Raw genomic sequence first — 18,648 nt, forward strand, 5'->3', positions numbered from 1 at the left:
AAAAATTCTGAATCCTAAAATCATTTTAGCTCTTCATTTGTCTGATAGGTCATCAATTATTAAAGACATCTGAAATACAAAACATACTATATCATGATTATGTGGCTCATATGAAAACAAAGGACATATTTGTGGTGTTTGGAATACAGACCATCCATCATAAAGAATCAGACATTCAGCAATCTGAAAACAAAACTTAAAAACGTTACAACACCTGAAAGGTGAGGGAGAAATATAACTGGCCTCAAGCACTAAAATTAAAGATACTAAACTATTTTGATTATCTGACTTCCTCTGAAATTCTTAGCTGACCTGAAGAAACAGCAAAATATGTGCAGCCAGAATAAATGCTTGAAGGCCAAAGAAGGAAGAAAGGAGACTCCACCTGAGAAACATCAATCCAGAGGATATGCCAGGCAGGCAAGAAATGCAGTGCACACTTAGGGCCTCCTGAAAGCACTTATTACATTTTCAGTCTTATGAAATCCCTGGAAATAATAAAGACTCCAAAAAATCTGAGAAAAGGTACGCAGTCAACATAGTTTATCAAGCATATTAATAAGAAAATATTTTCCATCATGAACAACTTTGTAACTGTGTATCTCATGTGATTCAATTTAAAAAAAGAAAAAGAAATAATATATTTTCTGTACTCCTCTATTTGCATGCCAATTTCACAGTCTGCTGAGTATCCTATTATTTACAGTTTTTAAACTAGCTTATATTACATATAATTAAGTCCTCAAAATAAAACACTTTTACTCTTTAATTCAATGCAAGAATTGTGTGGAAATGTATCTATCACCTGTCCTGAGAACTCAGCTAACCTTTATCTCTTTTAAGAGCAACAACACAAGGAATAACTACTTCTAATTTTATAGTCTATTCTGTTTTCCATAAAGTAAACTCATCTTGAAACAGTTTTGAGACAAGCCATACTGTTAAAATAAGAAAAATACAATTTAACTTAAAAATCAAAAGTAAAATCAAGGTGTTAAGTACCCTCTTCTAACCAAGATACATAGAAAGCAATTCAATAAATGTATCAGTAACTACTTGATTTTACATGGTAAAAGCACCATAAGTTAGTTGCCAGAGTTCCAAAGATTCACAATGTGGGTCAATATTTAATAAAAATGTGTTATTATTTTACTTTGCTATTTTAGTGTGATAGAAAATTATCTCTACCAAAATATGCTTTGACTCCAGTGACGCAGAACGGGAAGAGAGCTGTGTGTGAGTGTGTGTGTGTGTGGGTGGGTGGGGGGGGGGGGAGGGGGGAGGGGGTAGAGTTCAACAAGCTGAGCAAATGAGCTGCATGCAGAAGAACCCGAGTTTGATCCCTAGTACTGCATGGTTCCCCACCACCACCAGGAGAGCCAACCTCTAACAAAGCCAGGAGTGACCCCAGAACAAAATCAGAAACAGATGATGACTTCTCTCATACTTACGCTGCATAAGCTTTTGCTATCCTCATGAACATAACTTCATCACCTCCTTTATCTGGATGATATTTCAGTGACAGCAAACGATACTGTTTCTTTATTTCTGCTACTGTTGCCCCCTAAAAGGAAAAGTTGCATATTACTAAAATTAGGCACAATGCCATAAAACATAATTCATTCCATTTTGAACTTAAATATTTTCAGAAAAAAATAGTAGCTTTAATTCTGTATATTTGGTCCCATAATTTTCATCCCAATTATTAATTTAAATAAAAATATACTTATTTGGGGAAAGGGCTGGAGAGATCATACAGTGGATAAGACTCTTGCCTTGCATATAGCTAACCCAAGTTCAATCCCTGGCACCCCATATGGTCTCCCAACCTCCCAGGAGTAATCCCTGAATACAGAGCCAAGAAATAGCTTTGAGGAGAACTGAGTGTGGCCCCAAAACCAAAAATATATTTATATACACTTACTTTATCAAAGTTTTATTTTATTGAGCACCTACTATGTAAAATTCTGTACTAGGTACTGATGATTTGAGGGTTAACACTACATAATGTTATATAACACATAAGAAATATGTTAATGTTAAATAACACATAAGAAAATGACATTTAATTATCAAAGAACAATCACAGTAAATTAAGTCTAGCTAAAAAAAAAACTCAAATCAAAGGAGGTTAACTTCCTTTCTAAACTAAACTCTAAAGAATATATGGTTTCAAGTGTTTCACAAAATTTTAATAACTAATTTAGTAAGTTAACTTTGTTTCCTAAACTTAGTTTCTATTAATAGTTTCTTCATAGATATTTTTGGGCATAAATATGTCCCCAAAACCTTTCAATCTTAAAAAAAATTCTTAAAGACCATATCACCACACACAATAACTGGATATTTGGATATTATGCAAGCTTTTACAAAGCAGAAAAATAGAAGATAAACACTTTTGATTGTGTGTCTCTTAATCAAGCCCCTTACTGAGTAGAAACTATAAGAAAATAGTTTGTTGGGGAGGGTTATATGGAAAAAACACTAGATTCAGTTTGGCCACTAAGAAGTTATGAGACCCTGGAACAAACACCAATTTTCCAGACCTCATTTTCTCTATTGAAAATAAAAGGCCAGATGATCCCTACCATTAATTTCAGTTCTACCTTCTTATCGACATATATGAAAGATTTTTTAACTGGGATTGATGAGACCCAAGAATCAAGTTTAATCGAGAACTTGGATTATACTCAAGAATAAACTAATTTTCTATAACAAATGGTACCAATTCTTTACAAGACTATTTTTTTTAAAAAAAAGTAACACTCCAACTTAAAAAAAAAACCATAATACTCCACCTAGATGTTAAATATTAAAGGGTAGTAAGACTTTTATTGTCCAACATAAATAAACCTCCTGCTTTTAACAAAAATTTAAACCAATCTTAAATTGGTCACTAACTTCTAGTCTCATCTTCAAATATTCTTACATTTTTAACAAATGCAGACCAATACTTAAAAGGATAACAAACATCATCTGTAGTCTAAAAATCTTACTCATATGAACAATAATGAAAGGCTTGAGAGACAGTACAGGGATTTTGCCTAGCATGTGGCTGACCCCACTTTGATCTCTGGCCCCACACATGGTTCCTACTAGTACCTCAAGGAGTGATTCCTGAGCATAGAACCAGAAGTAAGCTCTGCATGTATTCTGAGCACTCCTAGGTGCGGTGAAAAACCCACGAGCCATTCCCAGCAAAAAAGAGGAAGAGATGCGGTCTCTTATTTTAATTAAAATATATATACAACTGACCAAAGTCTGATTTTTTAGGCACAGCCTAATTTGTTTTAGGTATGGGTCAACAGTATTTTCACAGATCATTTAACTAATATGTACTGTATAAAAATATTACTTACAGGATCCAAATTTAATACTTCATATGGATTGTATTCTTGATATTCACGATCTGTTTTGGAAACCTTGTAAGCAAGGAATAAAAACAATGCCCATCCTGCAAGCAGAACTATTTTCCTGTTTAGGGAAAAGATATGTAAAGTATAAGTAAATACATCCATATGGTATTGCTGTAAGAGTCTAAAGACATTCTATCAAGATTAAGGCATAAAGCAATGTAGTCACATATCACCATTCTGCTGCCTATTCAAATTCTAGAGCGGATTATAAATTCCTGTAACAATCACAGACTTTTCCACCTCTGAATTCTCTAGAATCTAGTAGAGCCTTGTTGCAATAGCTTCTTAAGTATTATTTATAAATGTTAAGCAAATAAGTTATTCAACATATGATCTTGTTGAATCTATTACATTAGTTCAAATAAAATAAACAATACCAAAGAATCTGGTAAATTATTTAATGCAAAAAAGTTGCTATTATACTTTTAGTAAGAAAACTACAAAAAATTAAAGAGATGATAGTTTAAAAAAATGGGTCAATTGTGCAAAGATGAATAGCACTGTTTATAATAATAAAACTTTGGAAACAACCTAAGTGTTCATTATAAGGAACTACATAAACCATTTACAGCTTAATTAGATTAATTAAACCATGAAACCACACTAAGGAACATTTTTTTAGTCAGACCATGCAAATACATTAAAAAAAAAATGTATATATATATATATAAAAAAACATGTAACTTGAAAAACACCAGTGTATTCTCTCCAGTAAGTTTCTTACACTGACTTAAAGTCTACTGTTACTTTGCAGTTGTTAATCTCAGTCAGGGTGATTCAACTGAAAGAAAAAAAAAAGACTATTGCCAGGAATGGAGAAGCTAAAGTAAAAAAGAAACACTAATATACTCTCCACCTTGATGGAGTATCTTGTAGTAGTAACCAAAAGCCCTAAAAAAGTATACAAACCTTTCTCTCTGACCTATTCTTGTCAAGAAATTTAGAAGGAAAAAATTATAATTAAGCATAGAAAGTGGAAAAGAATGGTTAAGCAATAGCATCCTCTGCCCCCATCCCTCACCAAATCATATATAGGGGCCAAACATATGGTTTTATGGTAAAACATCTGCCATCCAGGAGTTAGGCCTTGAATTCCTTTGTGAGAACAATAGTGTCATACACAGTGTGTGTGTATGTGTGTGTGTATGTGTGTGTGCACGCACAGTGCACAAAAGGACACACAGTGTGCAACTTTGACCACCAAATAAGTACGTGCCACCACCATCATTGTCAAATAACAAAAAAGTTGTATGTACAATGTAATCAGTTTCTATAAAGATTTTATTAAAATGTATAAATAGAAGCCAGCAAGATAGTACAGTGGGTAGAGCTCTTGCCTCTCATGCGGCAGACATGGGTTCAATCCCCAGCACCCTATATGATCCCCCAGTCCCATCAGGAGTGATCCCTGAGTACAGAGCCAGGAGTAAGCTCTGGGCACCACCAGGTTTGGCCCAAAATCCAATATATATCCAAGAGAGAAAAGTATATCACCTTAGAAGTGACATAATAAACTAATTAATTGTTTTACCCCTTGTAGCATAACTTGTTATACTAAGAATTATTAAACAAAGACAAAAATTAATCATTGTAGGACTAATACAACAGAACTAGAAAGAAATATTCTCAAGAACAGAAAAAAAAAATATTCCACGTATTTTACCTTTCGGTAGGAACATTAACTCAAGTTTATTTGAAATAAAACTCTAGAAAATCCAGTTTCTACCTACTTGCTCACCCTTTTCCAAACAAAAAACAAAATAAATCCATAACTTACAATATTCTCTAAACTTTCCATCATGCTTTCATTCTCTTACATTTTTCTACCTAGAATTCCCATTCCCTATCTCTGCCAATTCAAACCCTCTTCATCAGGACAATTCAAATTATCTTTCCTGCAGGAAATAATCCTTATCCCTTGTCGCGAGACATCAATATGGAGCCTTTGTTTACTTACTGCCACAGAAATGCAGACTCTGGCTCATTGCAAGCTCTTTGAGCACAAAATCTTAGTTTTAACTGATAGAAGTAGCTTCAAAGACATCTGGCACTCACAGGCAAATTCTTTCCTACCTGACCAAACTATAGTTCAAACCTTTAAACTGGCCTAATACTTCAAAGCTGCTTCTATACTATCTTCCTGCCTATCTTAGCTCAAAGATGAGGAAGCCCCACCTGGAACACTCTCACATTCTGCTGGCTAGCTAGGAAAAGGCTATTCACAGAACTCTGGAATAAAACTACCTGAGGTCAAACCCCAGCATCACCACTTATTAACCAAAATTTTGGCAAGTTACTTAGTCTTTCACAACCCTGTTTCCAACTTGTAGGGTGCTTATGAGAATTAAGAGATATTACAAAAAATACTTATAAAGGTGTCTCAGAGGTAGTTATAAGTTAGTTCATGTTTTTTACTGACTATTATTAGCAACTCTTACCAAAATAGGTCTCAGTTCAGACCTCATTTACTCTGCTTGGAACCAGAGTAAATTCTCTGCATTTTCAAGGAACCCCTACACTGTCCTTGAAACAACATAATTATATTGTCATTATTTGCTTACTTGCCATTTCCCCCAAAAACTGAGTTGGATACCATGTCTATTTGTTAAATCATAGTATATCACCACCCAGTATACCACCTGACACATAGTAGATACACAGTAACTACTTGCTGAATGAATAACAAAAATTATTTAAAATAATTTTCATTCAAGTCCAAAGTCTGCTAATACTCTCAATATCCTCAATATGGTAAAGAACACTGAAAAGATATTTTATAACCAAAAAATGTTAGTTTTACTAACTCCTTCCTAAAATTAATCAAGTTCAGAAAATAAGATAGAGGTGAAATAAAAACCACTAAGGCATTATTTGAAAGCAAAAAAGGAGAAGGGAAAGGGAACCCAACACACAGGTGATCATCCTAGTGGGTATTTTCGATGTGGCTCTGGCCCTGTGAGTTGAAGAAACAGGGAGAAGAGAGGCTAATGACAGAAGTAAAGGGGAATGTCTAGATCACCTTCAGCCCAGTGTTTATAGAGGAGAAAGACAGAAAAGGAAAGAAATCAAGAAGGGAAGAAGAAAACAGGAAGTAATGGGTGAATAGGCATCATGTGCTATGGGTGACATGGGTGAGTGGTATAGCTGGTGATATACTGGCAATATATATCATATCTGGTAATATGGGTGAGTGGTATAGCCATCTCTCCAACACAGACTCAACAATACTTAAAACATGAGCTCTAAGCTGAAACCACTGTAGTGTAATGTAATGACAGTCAGGGAGAGGGTGGGGAGCTGGAGTGGGGAAGGAAATATGGGAACACTGGTGGAGGGAAGTTGACACTGCTGGAGGGATTGGTGTTGATATATATAGACCCAAAACTGAACTATCAATAGCTTTGTAAATCATGGTTCTTCTTAAAAACAGAGAGAGAAATAAAGTAATTTAAAAATCCCAAAGGATAAAAAGAAGCACATCCAATGAAACTTGAGGCTCAATGCAAAGGTAAAAACAAATGGGTTATACCAAGCTATTTGCCCATTTTCCAAAAAGCTTATTTGTTATCCTCAGAAAAGTCTTTTCCCGAAACAGATCTTCAGAAATTTCTGTGTCCTTATGCTTTTTCTTAATCATACTTTAAGAATTGTTTCGGGGGGCTGCAGCAATAGACCAGTGGGTAGGGTGCTTGCCTTCTGTAAACCTGACCCGGATTCAATCTCCTGGTACCCCATATGTATGGTTCCCTTGAGCACTGCCAGGAGGGATTCCTGAGTGCAGAGCTTGGAGTACCACTGGACATGCCTTCACACTCCCAAAAATAAATAAATAAATGCCAACCCAAAAAAAAAAGAAAGGAAAGAAAGAAAAGGGCTTTGTTCTTCAAGCCCATGATTTTCCTTGTCTGTCTGTTTCTTTGCTTATTTCCACTCTAGAGAAGCCTGTGTTCTCTCCAACATGTACTTCTCCCCCTCTCTCCCCTCACATCTAAGTAAGTTTCAATAAAACCTACCTTGTTTCACCTCCCTCCCCTCCCAAAAAAGAATCATTTTTGAAGCCACTTACAAAAAATGAGATCTCTTACACACTAATAGCAGGACTGGGGGGGTTGGGGGGTGGGCAGGTGAGTGGACTCTCCCAAGCAGTGCTCAGGGGTCCCAGTGACCACTCCCTTCAATACTTGGCCAACCAGTCCAGTAATTCAGTACTTGGTCCTACAGTGCAAGGGAAACCCAGACATGGAGAGAAGCCAGTGTGTGTGTGTGTGTGTGTGTGTGTGTGGGGGGGGGGGGGGGGAGGGTGCATGTCATGGAGTCCAAACCCAGGTCAGGCACATGCTCTAATATATACTCCATACACTATGTTCCTGACTCCTACAGCTGTTTAACTTTGAGAAAATGCTTCAGTATTAACTATGGAAAAACATTTCATAGTTTTTGACCTTATCTAATTTGTGGTTGTATGAATCTAAATACTCTTCATTAAATTTGCATTTCCAATTATTCAGTTTACTAATTTTATAAGAACTTCAGAATGTTTTTTTATCTTGACAACTTAGGATCAGAAACCCACAAAGTATTTACCTAAATCCAAAGAAGAAACAACTTGGGAGGCCAAAAGTATTTGCTTTTTGCTGCGTGTAAAAGTCTGATGCGAGAAGGGGTTGGGGGAGTGAGGAGGCCAAGTAGGGGGATAGTGGACCAGAGGGATAGTACAGTGCACAGTGGGTAGGGTGTTTGCCTTGCACACGGCAGACCCGGGTTCAAACTCTGGCATCCCGTATGGTCCCCCAAGCACCACGACAACTAATTCCTGAGTGCAGAGCCAAGAGTAACCCCTGAGCACTGCGGGGCATAACCCAAAAAGCAAAAAGCATAAAAAATAAAAATATAAAATAAAATGAGAAGGAGCAAGAGATGTGACTCAACAGGTATTATGCAGGCCTTGCATGCATGAGACCTGAAATGAGGTCCCAGCACCACAAAAAGCGAGAGAGAGGCTGGAGTGATAGTACACTGGTGGAGAATCTACCTTGCATGCTGCACAACAGGTTCGATTTCCAGCACACATAATCCCCCAAACCTCCCAGGACTAATTCCTGAGCACAGAGTCAAGAGTAATCCCTCAGCACTGTCGGGTAGGGCCCCAAAACAAATTAAAAAAAAAAAAAAACAGAGAGAGAGAGAATAGCAAAAAATAAACAGTGATTCAGTGGCTGAAGCAATAGTGCAGAGGGTAGGGTATTTGTTTGCCTTGCATTCAGTCAACCCAGGTTCAATCCCCGGAATCCCATATGGTCCCCCAAGCACCACCAGGAGTAATTCCTGAGTGCAGAGTCAGGCGTAAACCCCTAAGCATTGCAAAGTACGGCTCAAAAACCAAAATCAAACAAAAAAACAAAAAACAGGTGATTATGAAACTACATTCATATACTAATTTTGCCATTTAATTTCACATCATGAATTCAATAGTAAAACTAAGTTTTTCCTCCCTCTACAAAGACTAGGCAAAGTCAAATCTTATAAAGAAAAACCAGTTAACTCCCTGAAATTATAGATATATTAAAAGCTATCATCATCATCTAAATTAAGATTTAAAATGGTCCTAGAGGCTGGAAAAGAAACTATCAAACTGGAGCACATCCACACGTTGGAGCTTCAATTCAGTCTCTAGCATGTCTTGGGAACCTGAGCACAAAACCTGAGCATCATGGGGTATGACTAAACCACCTCCCTTAACAAAAGTAGAAATAAGGAACTCTTGGGGCCAGGATATAGCTCAAGTAGTAGAGCACATGTCCCAGCAGCATAAATAAGCTCCTGAGTATCACTGCATGCAGACCAAAAGGCCCCTGAGCACCAACAGGTATGGCTTGAGAATGAACCACTGGGCATCCAAGGTAATCCCCAGCACCACAGGGCCCACGCAGCATCGCATCCACCATATGCATTTTACCACCGGTCTAGCTGGCTGAGAACAGCGGGGATGTCCCCACTACCTCTTAAACACGGCTTGGGAAGCCCAATTAATTGTGGTTAACTGATTTATTGATCAATAATTTATTGATAATGAAAACAGACCAATGGTTCTACCATTTTTCTTTCTCTTTTCATTTCATTTAGTTTTTCTTTGGGGGCCCTGCCCAGCAGTACTAGAGGTTGGGACCCTGCAGTGCTGGGGATCACAACCCACATTGCATAGCAAAGCATACACCCTGTTAGCTCCTTCTTCAACCCTCATTTCTACCATTGTTCTCTGCTGGTCCTCCCCTCCTATCAATGGTACAGATGAAGGCCATTCACAAGATAGAGTCCTCCAGAAATAGAAACTCTTTCCACTCTGTAAATTTAAAGCTTTGGGACCTGAAGATGACTCAGTGGCAAACGCCTGCCTTGCAACTGTGAGGGCAGGAGGCTGATCCCAATGTTGATCACAGTCCCAGCTCTACTGTTTGAGGCTGTACAGTGCAGTCACCAGTGTATAGCAGCCAGATGTGCACAAGTACTGTAAGTAAAGTAAGCAACTGCAGCACAAAGCAATTAAAAATGCAAGCACTATGGTCAGAAGCGTGACCCCACCCAAATAAGCACAGCCACAACGTACTCAAGCACTGCAACCTTCAGAACAGAGTACAGAATCAACAAACAGATTTTAAGCACTGCACCTGAAGAAGTGATTCCCAGCAAGCAGTTTGCTCAAGGGTGCGAGCACCACAACTCCACATGCAGTCCCTGGCAAGATCAGCAACTAAGTGTGTCTGCAGCTCCCAGTCATCACAACAAAGGGAAGAAAAAGTAGAGAAACCCATGGGAGGCAGGGGGTTGGGGGAGAGACTAAGGGCTTAGAGGTTCAAATCCCAGGCTTTAAACCAAGCTGAAAAAAAGTGAATAGGCATCCTCTAATCAACCATGCTAAGGGTCTCTGCAAATAAACCTGTTAAAATAACAGGTAGCTGACTAGTCCCCACTCCACCACTTGTAGCTGCCTGACCTTAGTCAAGTTACATTGTATTGGCTTCAGTTTCCTATTCTGAGAAAAAGCAAGAATAAACAAACAAGGGGGTATGGTGCCGCCAGCAGATCACTCTGTACCTGTGAGGCGAGTGCATCAGCAGCCTGATGACACTGTCAGACTTTCAGATACCCCTAAATTGCTGCTGTGCCTCTGGCCAGATTCCAAAAACTTGGGGCCAAGTTTACCAAGAAAGTAAATGGCCAAAAGTTAGGTATGTGGGAGACACACCCACAAACCACCTATATAATTGGAAGCATGGTTTCTCTGGTTCCTGATAGAACTGCATTTAATGGCCATGATCCCAGAGACTTAGAAACAAATCTCAAAACCCAATGGCTTTTGGCAGAAATGGGTCCGGTCTCTGCAGTAGGTTAACAGCACTGGGCCACCCCAGGTGGGAATAGGTTTTCGTGCCTTGGTCTGTTCCCCCTGGTGGCCTGGTGGTTGTCATCCTCCAGAGGCCACTGGACAGTCAGGTTTGGGCCCTCAGTGACAAGACACAAGGGGTTTCACAGGATGGAGGTGAAGCCGGCCCTTTCCTCCCTACCCCAACGAGACCCCGAGTCGTCGCCCACGAACGGCCTCTCTGGCTCCTGATCCATCTGATTAACGGCCACAATCCCAGAAACTTAGAACAAATCTCAAAACACAGCGGCTTTTGGCAGAAATGTGTCTGGACTCCGCAGTAGGTTATTGTCGCTGAGCCACCCTAGGAGGGAAAGGGTGCTGTGCTGTCCCTCCGCCTGCTCTCCCTTGGCTACTCAATGGCCACCATCCGCCAGAGGCCATTGGACAGTCGGGTTTGGGCCCGCAGTGACAAGACTCGCGGGGACTCATGGGATGGGGGTGGAGCTGGCCCTTTCCTCCCCACCCCAAAAAGACCCCAAGTCTCGCCCACAAACGGTCTCTCTGGCTCCTGATCAAGCTGCTTAACAGCCATGATCCCAGAGACTCAGAAACCAATCTCGAAACCCAGAAGCTTTTGGCAGAAATGCGTCCAGACCGCACAGTAGGTTACTGTCCCTGAGTCACCCCAGGGGGAAAAGGGTGCTGTCCCTCCACCTGCTCCTCCTTGGTGGTTCGGTGGCCGCCATCCACCAAAGGCCATTGGAGAGTCAGTTATGGGCCCATCAGTGAAGAGACACGTGAGGCCTCGTGGGATAGGGGTGGGGCCAGCCCTTTCCTCCCCGTCCCAACAAGACCCCTAGTCGCCACACACGAATGGCCTCTCTGGCTCCTGATCAAGCTGCTTAACAGCCATGATCCCAGAAACTCAGGACAAATCTCGGAACCCAGCAGGTTTTAGCAGAAATCCCTCCAGATTTAATTGTTAAAATTTCAGAATTTTAAAATCGCACAGCCACTACTGCAGCTGTGTGACATCGTATGTTATTCATAACCAGCAATAGAAAACAAATTGTCTACTGTTGCCTTTTAGGCAGATCTGAGTGTTAAGGTAAAATCTCAAATAATAATGGTGGGTCTGGTGTCAAAATACTGACGGTAGAGAGAGTAATGTGGAAATCATCTTCCCCATAGGTGGGATGGGGATATACTGGGGTTTTCAGTGGGGGAGAATGGGCACTGGTGAAGTACAGGTGTTTCATTGTATGACCAAGACTTAAACCTGAAAGCTTTGTAACTGCTCTCATGGTGATTCAATAAATAAAATTATAAAAAATGAAAAAAAAAAGTAAGGTGGAGTTCATGCCCAATTCAATCAGCCTAATCAGTGGCTGAATAAATAGCAGTACTCCTACATAAACAAAAAAAAAAGAATAAACAAACAAAAAGAAAAAAGAAAATGCAAGAATATCTACCTTCAAGTTTGTATAGAATGAGGTCACATATAAAAACCTAGCACAGCACCCAGCATACAGTATGTGCTCAATAAACTTTAATTAGCACTATAAAAGGCCAACTTGGCCACCACTGCCCAGCTTTTGATGCCCCTGATCTTTAAAATAAAAGTCAAATCCTGATAAGATGCATACGGTCTTCTTTCAAGTTCTGAGAACCTTTTCCTCCTCCTAAATCAAAAGCACACTCTCCACTCTATATCACTTTAAACTTCGGAACCATTCTGTACAGGCAGTTTTCAACTTACTAATCACAGCTTACCCTACTCTAAGGCTACAATTTCTCTACAGACCTGTTTTACTCATGTACATATTATTATACCCCTATTTTTAATAATATGTAGGAGAGAGTAAGTACTAAATATATCTGTTAATTGAAACCAATTACTTACTTTACTGTAGGAATAATATTTGGCTGTGGTTTTAGCAACCGTAAACGATACCACATGCATCTTCCATATACTTTTCTGATATTCTTTAATCGAATTTGCTCTGTCAAAAAGAAAAATAAGTAATGTCACATAATCTTTCATACTGAAAGAAAAAACCAGAGTAATACCTTATTAACCTTCATTGTTCTGTTAATATTTTACTGAAACATGAAAGCAATGCCTATTTATGTAACCTTTAAAATATTTCATAAGATAGGTTATTTGTTCTAAGTGGTAGAAAATTTAACCTATCTGAAACACTTTATTCAAGTACCAAGCAACCACTTTTCATGTCAGACTTAAATAATTTGATTAAAAATGTAAAACTTGACATTAACCAAAATATTTGGTCACATATCAGTAACTTCTGAGAAATTCTCTCCTTTCCATCTACTACAGAAAGCTAAAAATATTCTTACAAACATTAAAATATACTGTCTGTTCCAGAAGCTAGAAATTATATACTTCAGACATGAAAATAACTAGAAAGGCTATTTTTCTTTTTTTTTTTCTTTTTCTTTTTTATTAGTGAAACGACATGAGGTACAGTTGTAGATTTACAAATTTTTGTGCTTGGATCTCGGTCATACCACGATCAAATACCCATCCCTCCACCAGTGCCCATTTTCCACCACCAGGATAATATCCCTCCCCCCCCATCCTTCCATCCCCCCATCCCCCCCTGCCATTGTGGCAGGGCATTCCCCCCTGTTCTCTCTCTCCTCCTGGGCGCTGTGATCAGCCAAAGAGGCATTGAGTGGCGAACATGTTCAGTCCAGTCTACTTTCAACCTGCATCTCCCCTCCTGGGAGGATCCTCCAAACACCCTCCACTTGGTGTTCCCGAAAGGCTATTTTTCAGGCCAGGAATAATCTGTAGTTCAATTAAAAATAACTACCCCAAAGTCAAAACTTATATATTGTTTTATCAAACACAAAAGTCACTAGGTTTGCATAACTTTTTCAAGTTAAAACACTTAAATCAATAAGTACACCACAGGGTATATAGTTACACAATAGCACTTAGATTTCTAGCATACCAGACATCCATGACACACATTCCAAATATCTGTAAGAAGGAGCTCAAGTCAAAGTTACTATCACCAAAAATGTCCTTCCAATTTTTCATGATATGAGAATAAAAGGTTTATTAACTTTCTAATTTTAAAAGTATTAGCTTATCCATGCTTACTATAAATTGTTAGGAATACCATTGATTTATGAAGCATTTTGGAGGAGAGAAAAGGAACTAGGCATACCAAAATATTTTTTTAAAGTATCTTTATTTATCAATTCAAATAAGTATTTCTACCTTTTGGTATTTTTAAAATTATAAAAATTATTAATAAAATTCAAAAGGTTTTAATTACTAAAATTAATATAGTAAATGATAGTGGAGTTCATGCCCAATTCAATCAGCTTAATCAATGGCTGAATAAATAGCAGTACTCCTATACTATAAAAAAAAAACACAGTAAATGATACAGACATTAACATTCAAACAAAAGATGTATCATTTTTCCTTCCAAAATTTAGGGGTGAGAGAAAGTGCTCAATGGTAGGAACACATACTTTGCATGGAAGAGACCCAGGCTAGATCCCTGATACCACAGTTCCCGGAGGTAGCAAAGAGCCAGAAGCAGCCCTTGAATACTGTAATGTGCCACATCCCTCTCCAAATAAAACTGAGTAGCTCCTAAAACTACTCCTAAATTCGTAAGGCGTCTAAGAAAATGAAGAATCAAAAAGTTATATTCAACATTCAGAACAGTCTGCACAAGATATCACAGACCAGTTATCTAGCTCCCAAAGTCTCTTCTTCAGCTGGACAACAATATACCAATTGTCTCACCATGTTGAAAACTGGCTCAGTCACTGTTTGGACAATGATGTTCTTTTATTAATTAAAACTATAGGGAAAATATTGTATTATAATATTGCTGTTTGAAAAGACATGAGAAAAATAATCTGCATGAAAAGAATTGGTAATCACTGCTCTAGACCAGGGCTGCCAAGATTTTTTCTATTTGTGACCACTTTTCATCCACAAAATACAACAGGTGCAAATTCTGCCAGAAACATCTCAGACTCTTTGTGTTTGACTTTGCATTCATTTTTGGTACTGCACATTCAGAAGCCTTTTGCCACTGCCAAGGTTCTTTGCACTATATACCCTTTAGTTGGAGTCATGAGCCAACAGTTAAAAGAAACAAGACTCTAGACCACCAACTCATGTTAATCTCATTTGCCTTGTATATGGCCCGGCCAACACAGTTTCAATCCCCAGCATCCCATAAGGCCCGAATGCCCCCAACCCCTACCCCCAAGCACCGCCAGGAGTAGTTCAGAGACAGAAATAATCCATGAGCATTGCCCAGTATGGCCCCAAACAAAAGAAACAAACAAAAACCATACAAAGACTTTTTGCCTGACCAATTGAAGAAATAGCTATAATTAGCAAGAGACAGAGAATACTGTGATAAAGTAAACTGAAAAGAGGAGAGAATAAATCCTCATGAGTTTTGGGCAAATAAGGCATCTATTGGATGGGTGTAGTATTGGAATGATGCATGCATAAAAAGTATAATTAACAGTATACTTTTTTTAGGCGAGGAATAATCTGTAGTTTAAAAATTTTATTGTAAATTTTGTATTGTATTGTAAATCCCAGAACCTCAATAGAAAAAAAAATTTTAAGATATTTATTGGGCATAGATTCTTAGTTCTCTTCCATGTTGTAATGTTCTGGATATAATTAGTATATGTAATACACTGATTCTTATTCTTCCCATCCACTCAGATAACAAATACTATCGAAACAAGACTATGTTTACATTTGCAATTATCTTTGTATTATCTGTTACCTCAAGAAGAGGCAAATAATGAAATGTTCAGTCACTACATTAAATTCAACAAAGATCTAAATGCAAAAATATCTGAAATTTACATAAGAAAATTCTTTCATCTGTATAACAATTACAAAATGTAAGGAACACCTTTTTTTTTTCTTTTTGGGTCACACCCGGAAATGCACAGGGACTACTGGCTCTGCACTCAGGAATAACTCCTGGCAGTGCTCAGGGGACCACATGGTATGCTGGGAATCCAACCCGGGTCGGCTGCGTGCAAGGCAAACGCCCTACCCGCTGTGCTATCACTCCAGCCCCAGGAACACCTTTTTAAGAAAATGAACAAGGGCTAGAAAGATAGTAGTACAGTGGACAGGATGCTTGCTTTGCATGCAGCCGACAAAGGTTCGATCCTTGGTATCCCATATGGTCTCCAGACTACTGCTGGTAGTAATTCTTGAGAGCAGAGCCAGGAATAACCCCTGAGCACAGCTGGGTTTAGCACAAAAACAAAACAAGAACAAAAGAAGAAAAGAAAAGAAAAGAAAATGAACAACAGAGCCCTGAAAGAAACAAAGTAATATTGAGACAGTGTAACATTTCTCATAAAAGTCTATATATACTATATATACTATATGAAACTTTTTTGTTTTTGAAGCTACACCCAGCAGTGCACAGGGCTTACTCCTGGCTTTGTGCTCAAGGATCACTTCTGGCAGTGCTCAGGGGACCATATAGCGTGCCAGGGATAGAACACAGGTGGGTTGCATGCAAGGCCCTACCCACCATACTAACTCTCCATACCCAATATGAAACATTTTTTTTACAAGAAGGCCAAGTACATTCATGTTTCAATAAAAGGATAATTAAAAGTACAAATATAGAGGTAGGGTGCCGCCAGCAGGTCAATCTGTACCTGTGAGGCAAGTGCATCAGTAGCCTGATGGCGCCTTCAGACTTCCAGATACCCCAAAACTGCTGCTGTGCCTTTGGCCAGACCCCAAAAACTTGGGGCAAAGTTTACCAAGAAAGTAAACAGCCAAAAATTAGGTAGTGGGAAACACACCCACAAACCACCTCCGGCTCAGCTACATAATTGGAGGCATGGCCTCTCTGGTTCCCGATTGAACTGCTTAATAGCCATGATCCCAGAGACTCAGAAACAAACCTCGAAACCCAGTGGCTTTTGGCAGAAGTGCGTCCGGACCCCACAGTACGTTACTGTTACCGGTCCACCCCAGAGAGGAAAGGGTGTTGTCACTCCGCCTGCTCCCTCTTGGCGGCTCGGTGGCCGTCATCCTCCAGAGGCCACTGGACAGTCAGGCTTGGGCCCTCAGTGACAAAACTTGTTGGGCCTCGTGGGATGGGGGGGGAGTCAGGCCTGTCCTCCCCACCCCAATGAGACCCCAAGTCATCGCCCACGAATGGCCTCTCCGGCTCCTGATCAAGCTGCTTAACAGCCATGATCCCAGAGACTCAGAAACAAATCTCGAAACCCCATGGTTTTTGGCAGAAATGCATCCGGACCACGCAGTAGGTTACTGTCGCCAGGCCACCCCAGGGGGGAAAGGGTGCTGTCCCTCTGCCTGCTTCCCCCTGGCGGTTCGGTGGTCATCATCCTCCAGAGGCCATTGGACAGTCAAGCTTAGGCCCACAGTGACGAAACTTGTTGGGATGGGGGTGGAGCCGGGCCTGTCCTCCCCACCCCAATGAGACCCCAAGTCATCGCCCACGAACGGCCTTTCTGGCTCCTGATCAAGCTGCTCAATGGCCATGATCCCAGAGACTCAGGAGCAAATCTCGAAACCCAATGGCTTTTAGCAGAAATCCCTCCAGATTTAAGTGTTAAAATTTCAGAATTTCAAAATCACATGGCCCTACTACAGCCACACGACATCATATGTTATTCATAACCAGCAATAGAACACAAATTGTCTACTGTTGCCTTTTCAGCAGATCTGAGTTTTGGGGTAAAATCTCAAATAATAATGGTGGGTCTGGTGTCGAAATATTGAATGTGATCAAAGTAGAGAGAGAGAGTAATGTGGAAATCATCTGCCCCACAGGTAGGGGGAGGGTTTGGGATGGGGGTATATTGGGGTTTTTGGTAGTGGAGAATGGGCACTGGTGAAGGTACAGGTGTTTCATTGTATGACTGAGACTTAGACCTGAAAGCTTTGTAACTGCTCTCACGGTGATTCAATAAATAAAATTATAAAAAATGAAAAAAAAATATGAACTTTAGTACATAGCTTGTTTTCAAAAAGAATAAAATTTGAAAACTATAAAAAAAGTACAAATATCTGATAAAATGTAAATGAACCATTTTCCAGTTTCTTCAAGATCAAGTACATATACAGTGTATCTTCAAATAAAAGCAATTTTATATAATGCTCTTATTAATGTCTGGCATCATATATGATTCTATACAGGGTCAAAGAAGAAGTATGGGAGTTAAGGCACTTGCCTTGCATACAGCAAACACTAGTTTGATCCCCCAGGACCACACTAAGCACTGCCAAGGGTCACTCTTGAGCCACAGAACCAGAAAGAGATCTTGAACACCACTGTTGGATGTGGCCCAAAAACCCAAAAATTAATAAGTGAATAAAATCAGTGTTGTAACATAATTCATACTGCAAGTTCCCAGCTGGCTTCCTTTAGTGTGTAGGATTTAAGTACAGGACTTGACTTTACCCTTCTGGCAAGACACCCTTCTGGCAAGACAGAACACAGAGGAATTGACTACTTTTAAAATAACACAAACGTCAAAAATTCTAAAACCCCTTCACAATCTGAAGTCCTCAGGCTGATGAGACACGACAGTGGGTCAAGGCAACTGTTCAGCATGCAGCTGACCCTGGTTTTAATCCCAGACACTACATATGGTATCCTGAGCACTGCCAGGAGAGATCTCAAAGCACAAAGCCAGGAATAACAAGCCCAGGCCTCAAAACAAACCAACAACAACAAAACCATTACCTAAAAGTTCTCTGAAGACTAGTTCTAAATTAAACATGTACTTCTTACGGATTTCTTTGAAGACAGAAGTGATACTAGTCAATTTTTTCTACTAGAA

General features: G+C 39.4%; 1 protein-coding gene across 2 annotated transcripts in view; it reads right to left on the bottom strand.

Annotated features, from left to right (window-relative positions):
* The window catches only part of SEC63 (SEC63 homolog, protein translocation regulator), a 68,292-nt gene that overhangs the window by 36,002 nt on the left and 13,642 nt on the right, over nucleotides 1-18,648 (bottom strand). For both annotated transcript variants that reach the window (XM_056125113.1, XM_056125112.1), the window contains exons 2-4: nucleotides 12,683-12,782; nucleotides 3,360-3,474; nucleotides 1,452-1,564 (exon numbers count right to left, since the gene is read on the bottom strand). In XM_056125113.1, coding sequence (XP_055981088.1) covers nucleotides 1,452-1,564; nucleotides 3,360-3,474; nucleotides 12,683-12,782 — 328 coding nt within the window. The remainder of the gene's footprint in view (nucleotides 1-1,451; nucleotides 1,565-3,359; nucleotides 3,475-12,682; nucleotides 12,783-18,648) is intronic.

This window comes from Sorex fumeus, unplaced genomic scaffold (assembly GCF_029834395.1).
Source record: "Sorex fumeus unplaced genomic scaffold, SorFum_2.1 ptg000054l, whole genome shotgun sequence".
In the NCBI taxonomy this organism is placed as follows: Eukaryota; Metazoa; Chordata; class Mammalia; order Eulipotyphla; family Soricidae; genus Sorex; species Sorex fumeus.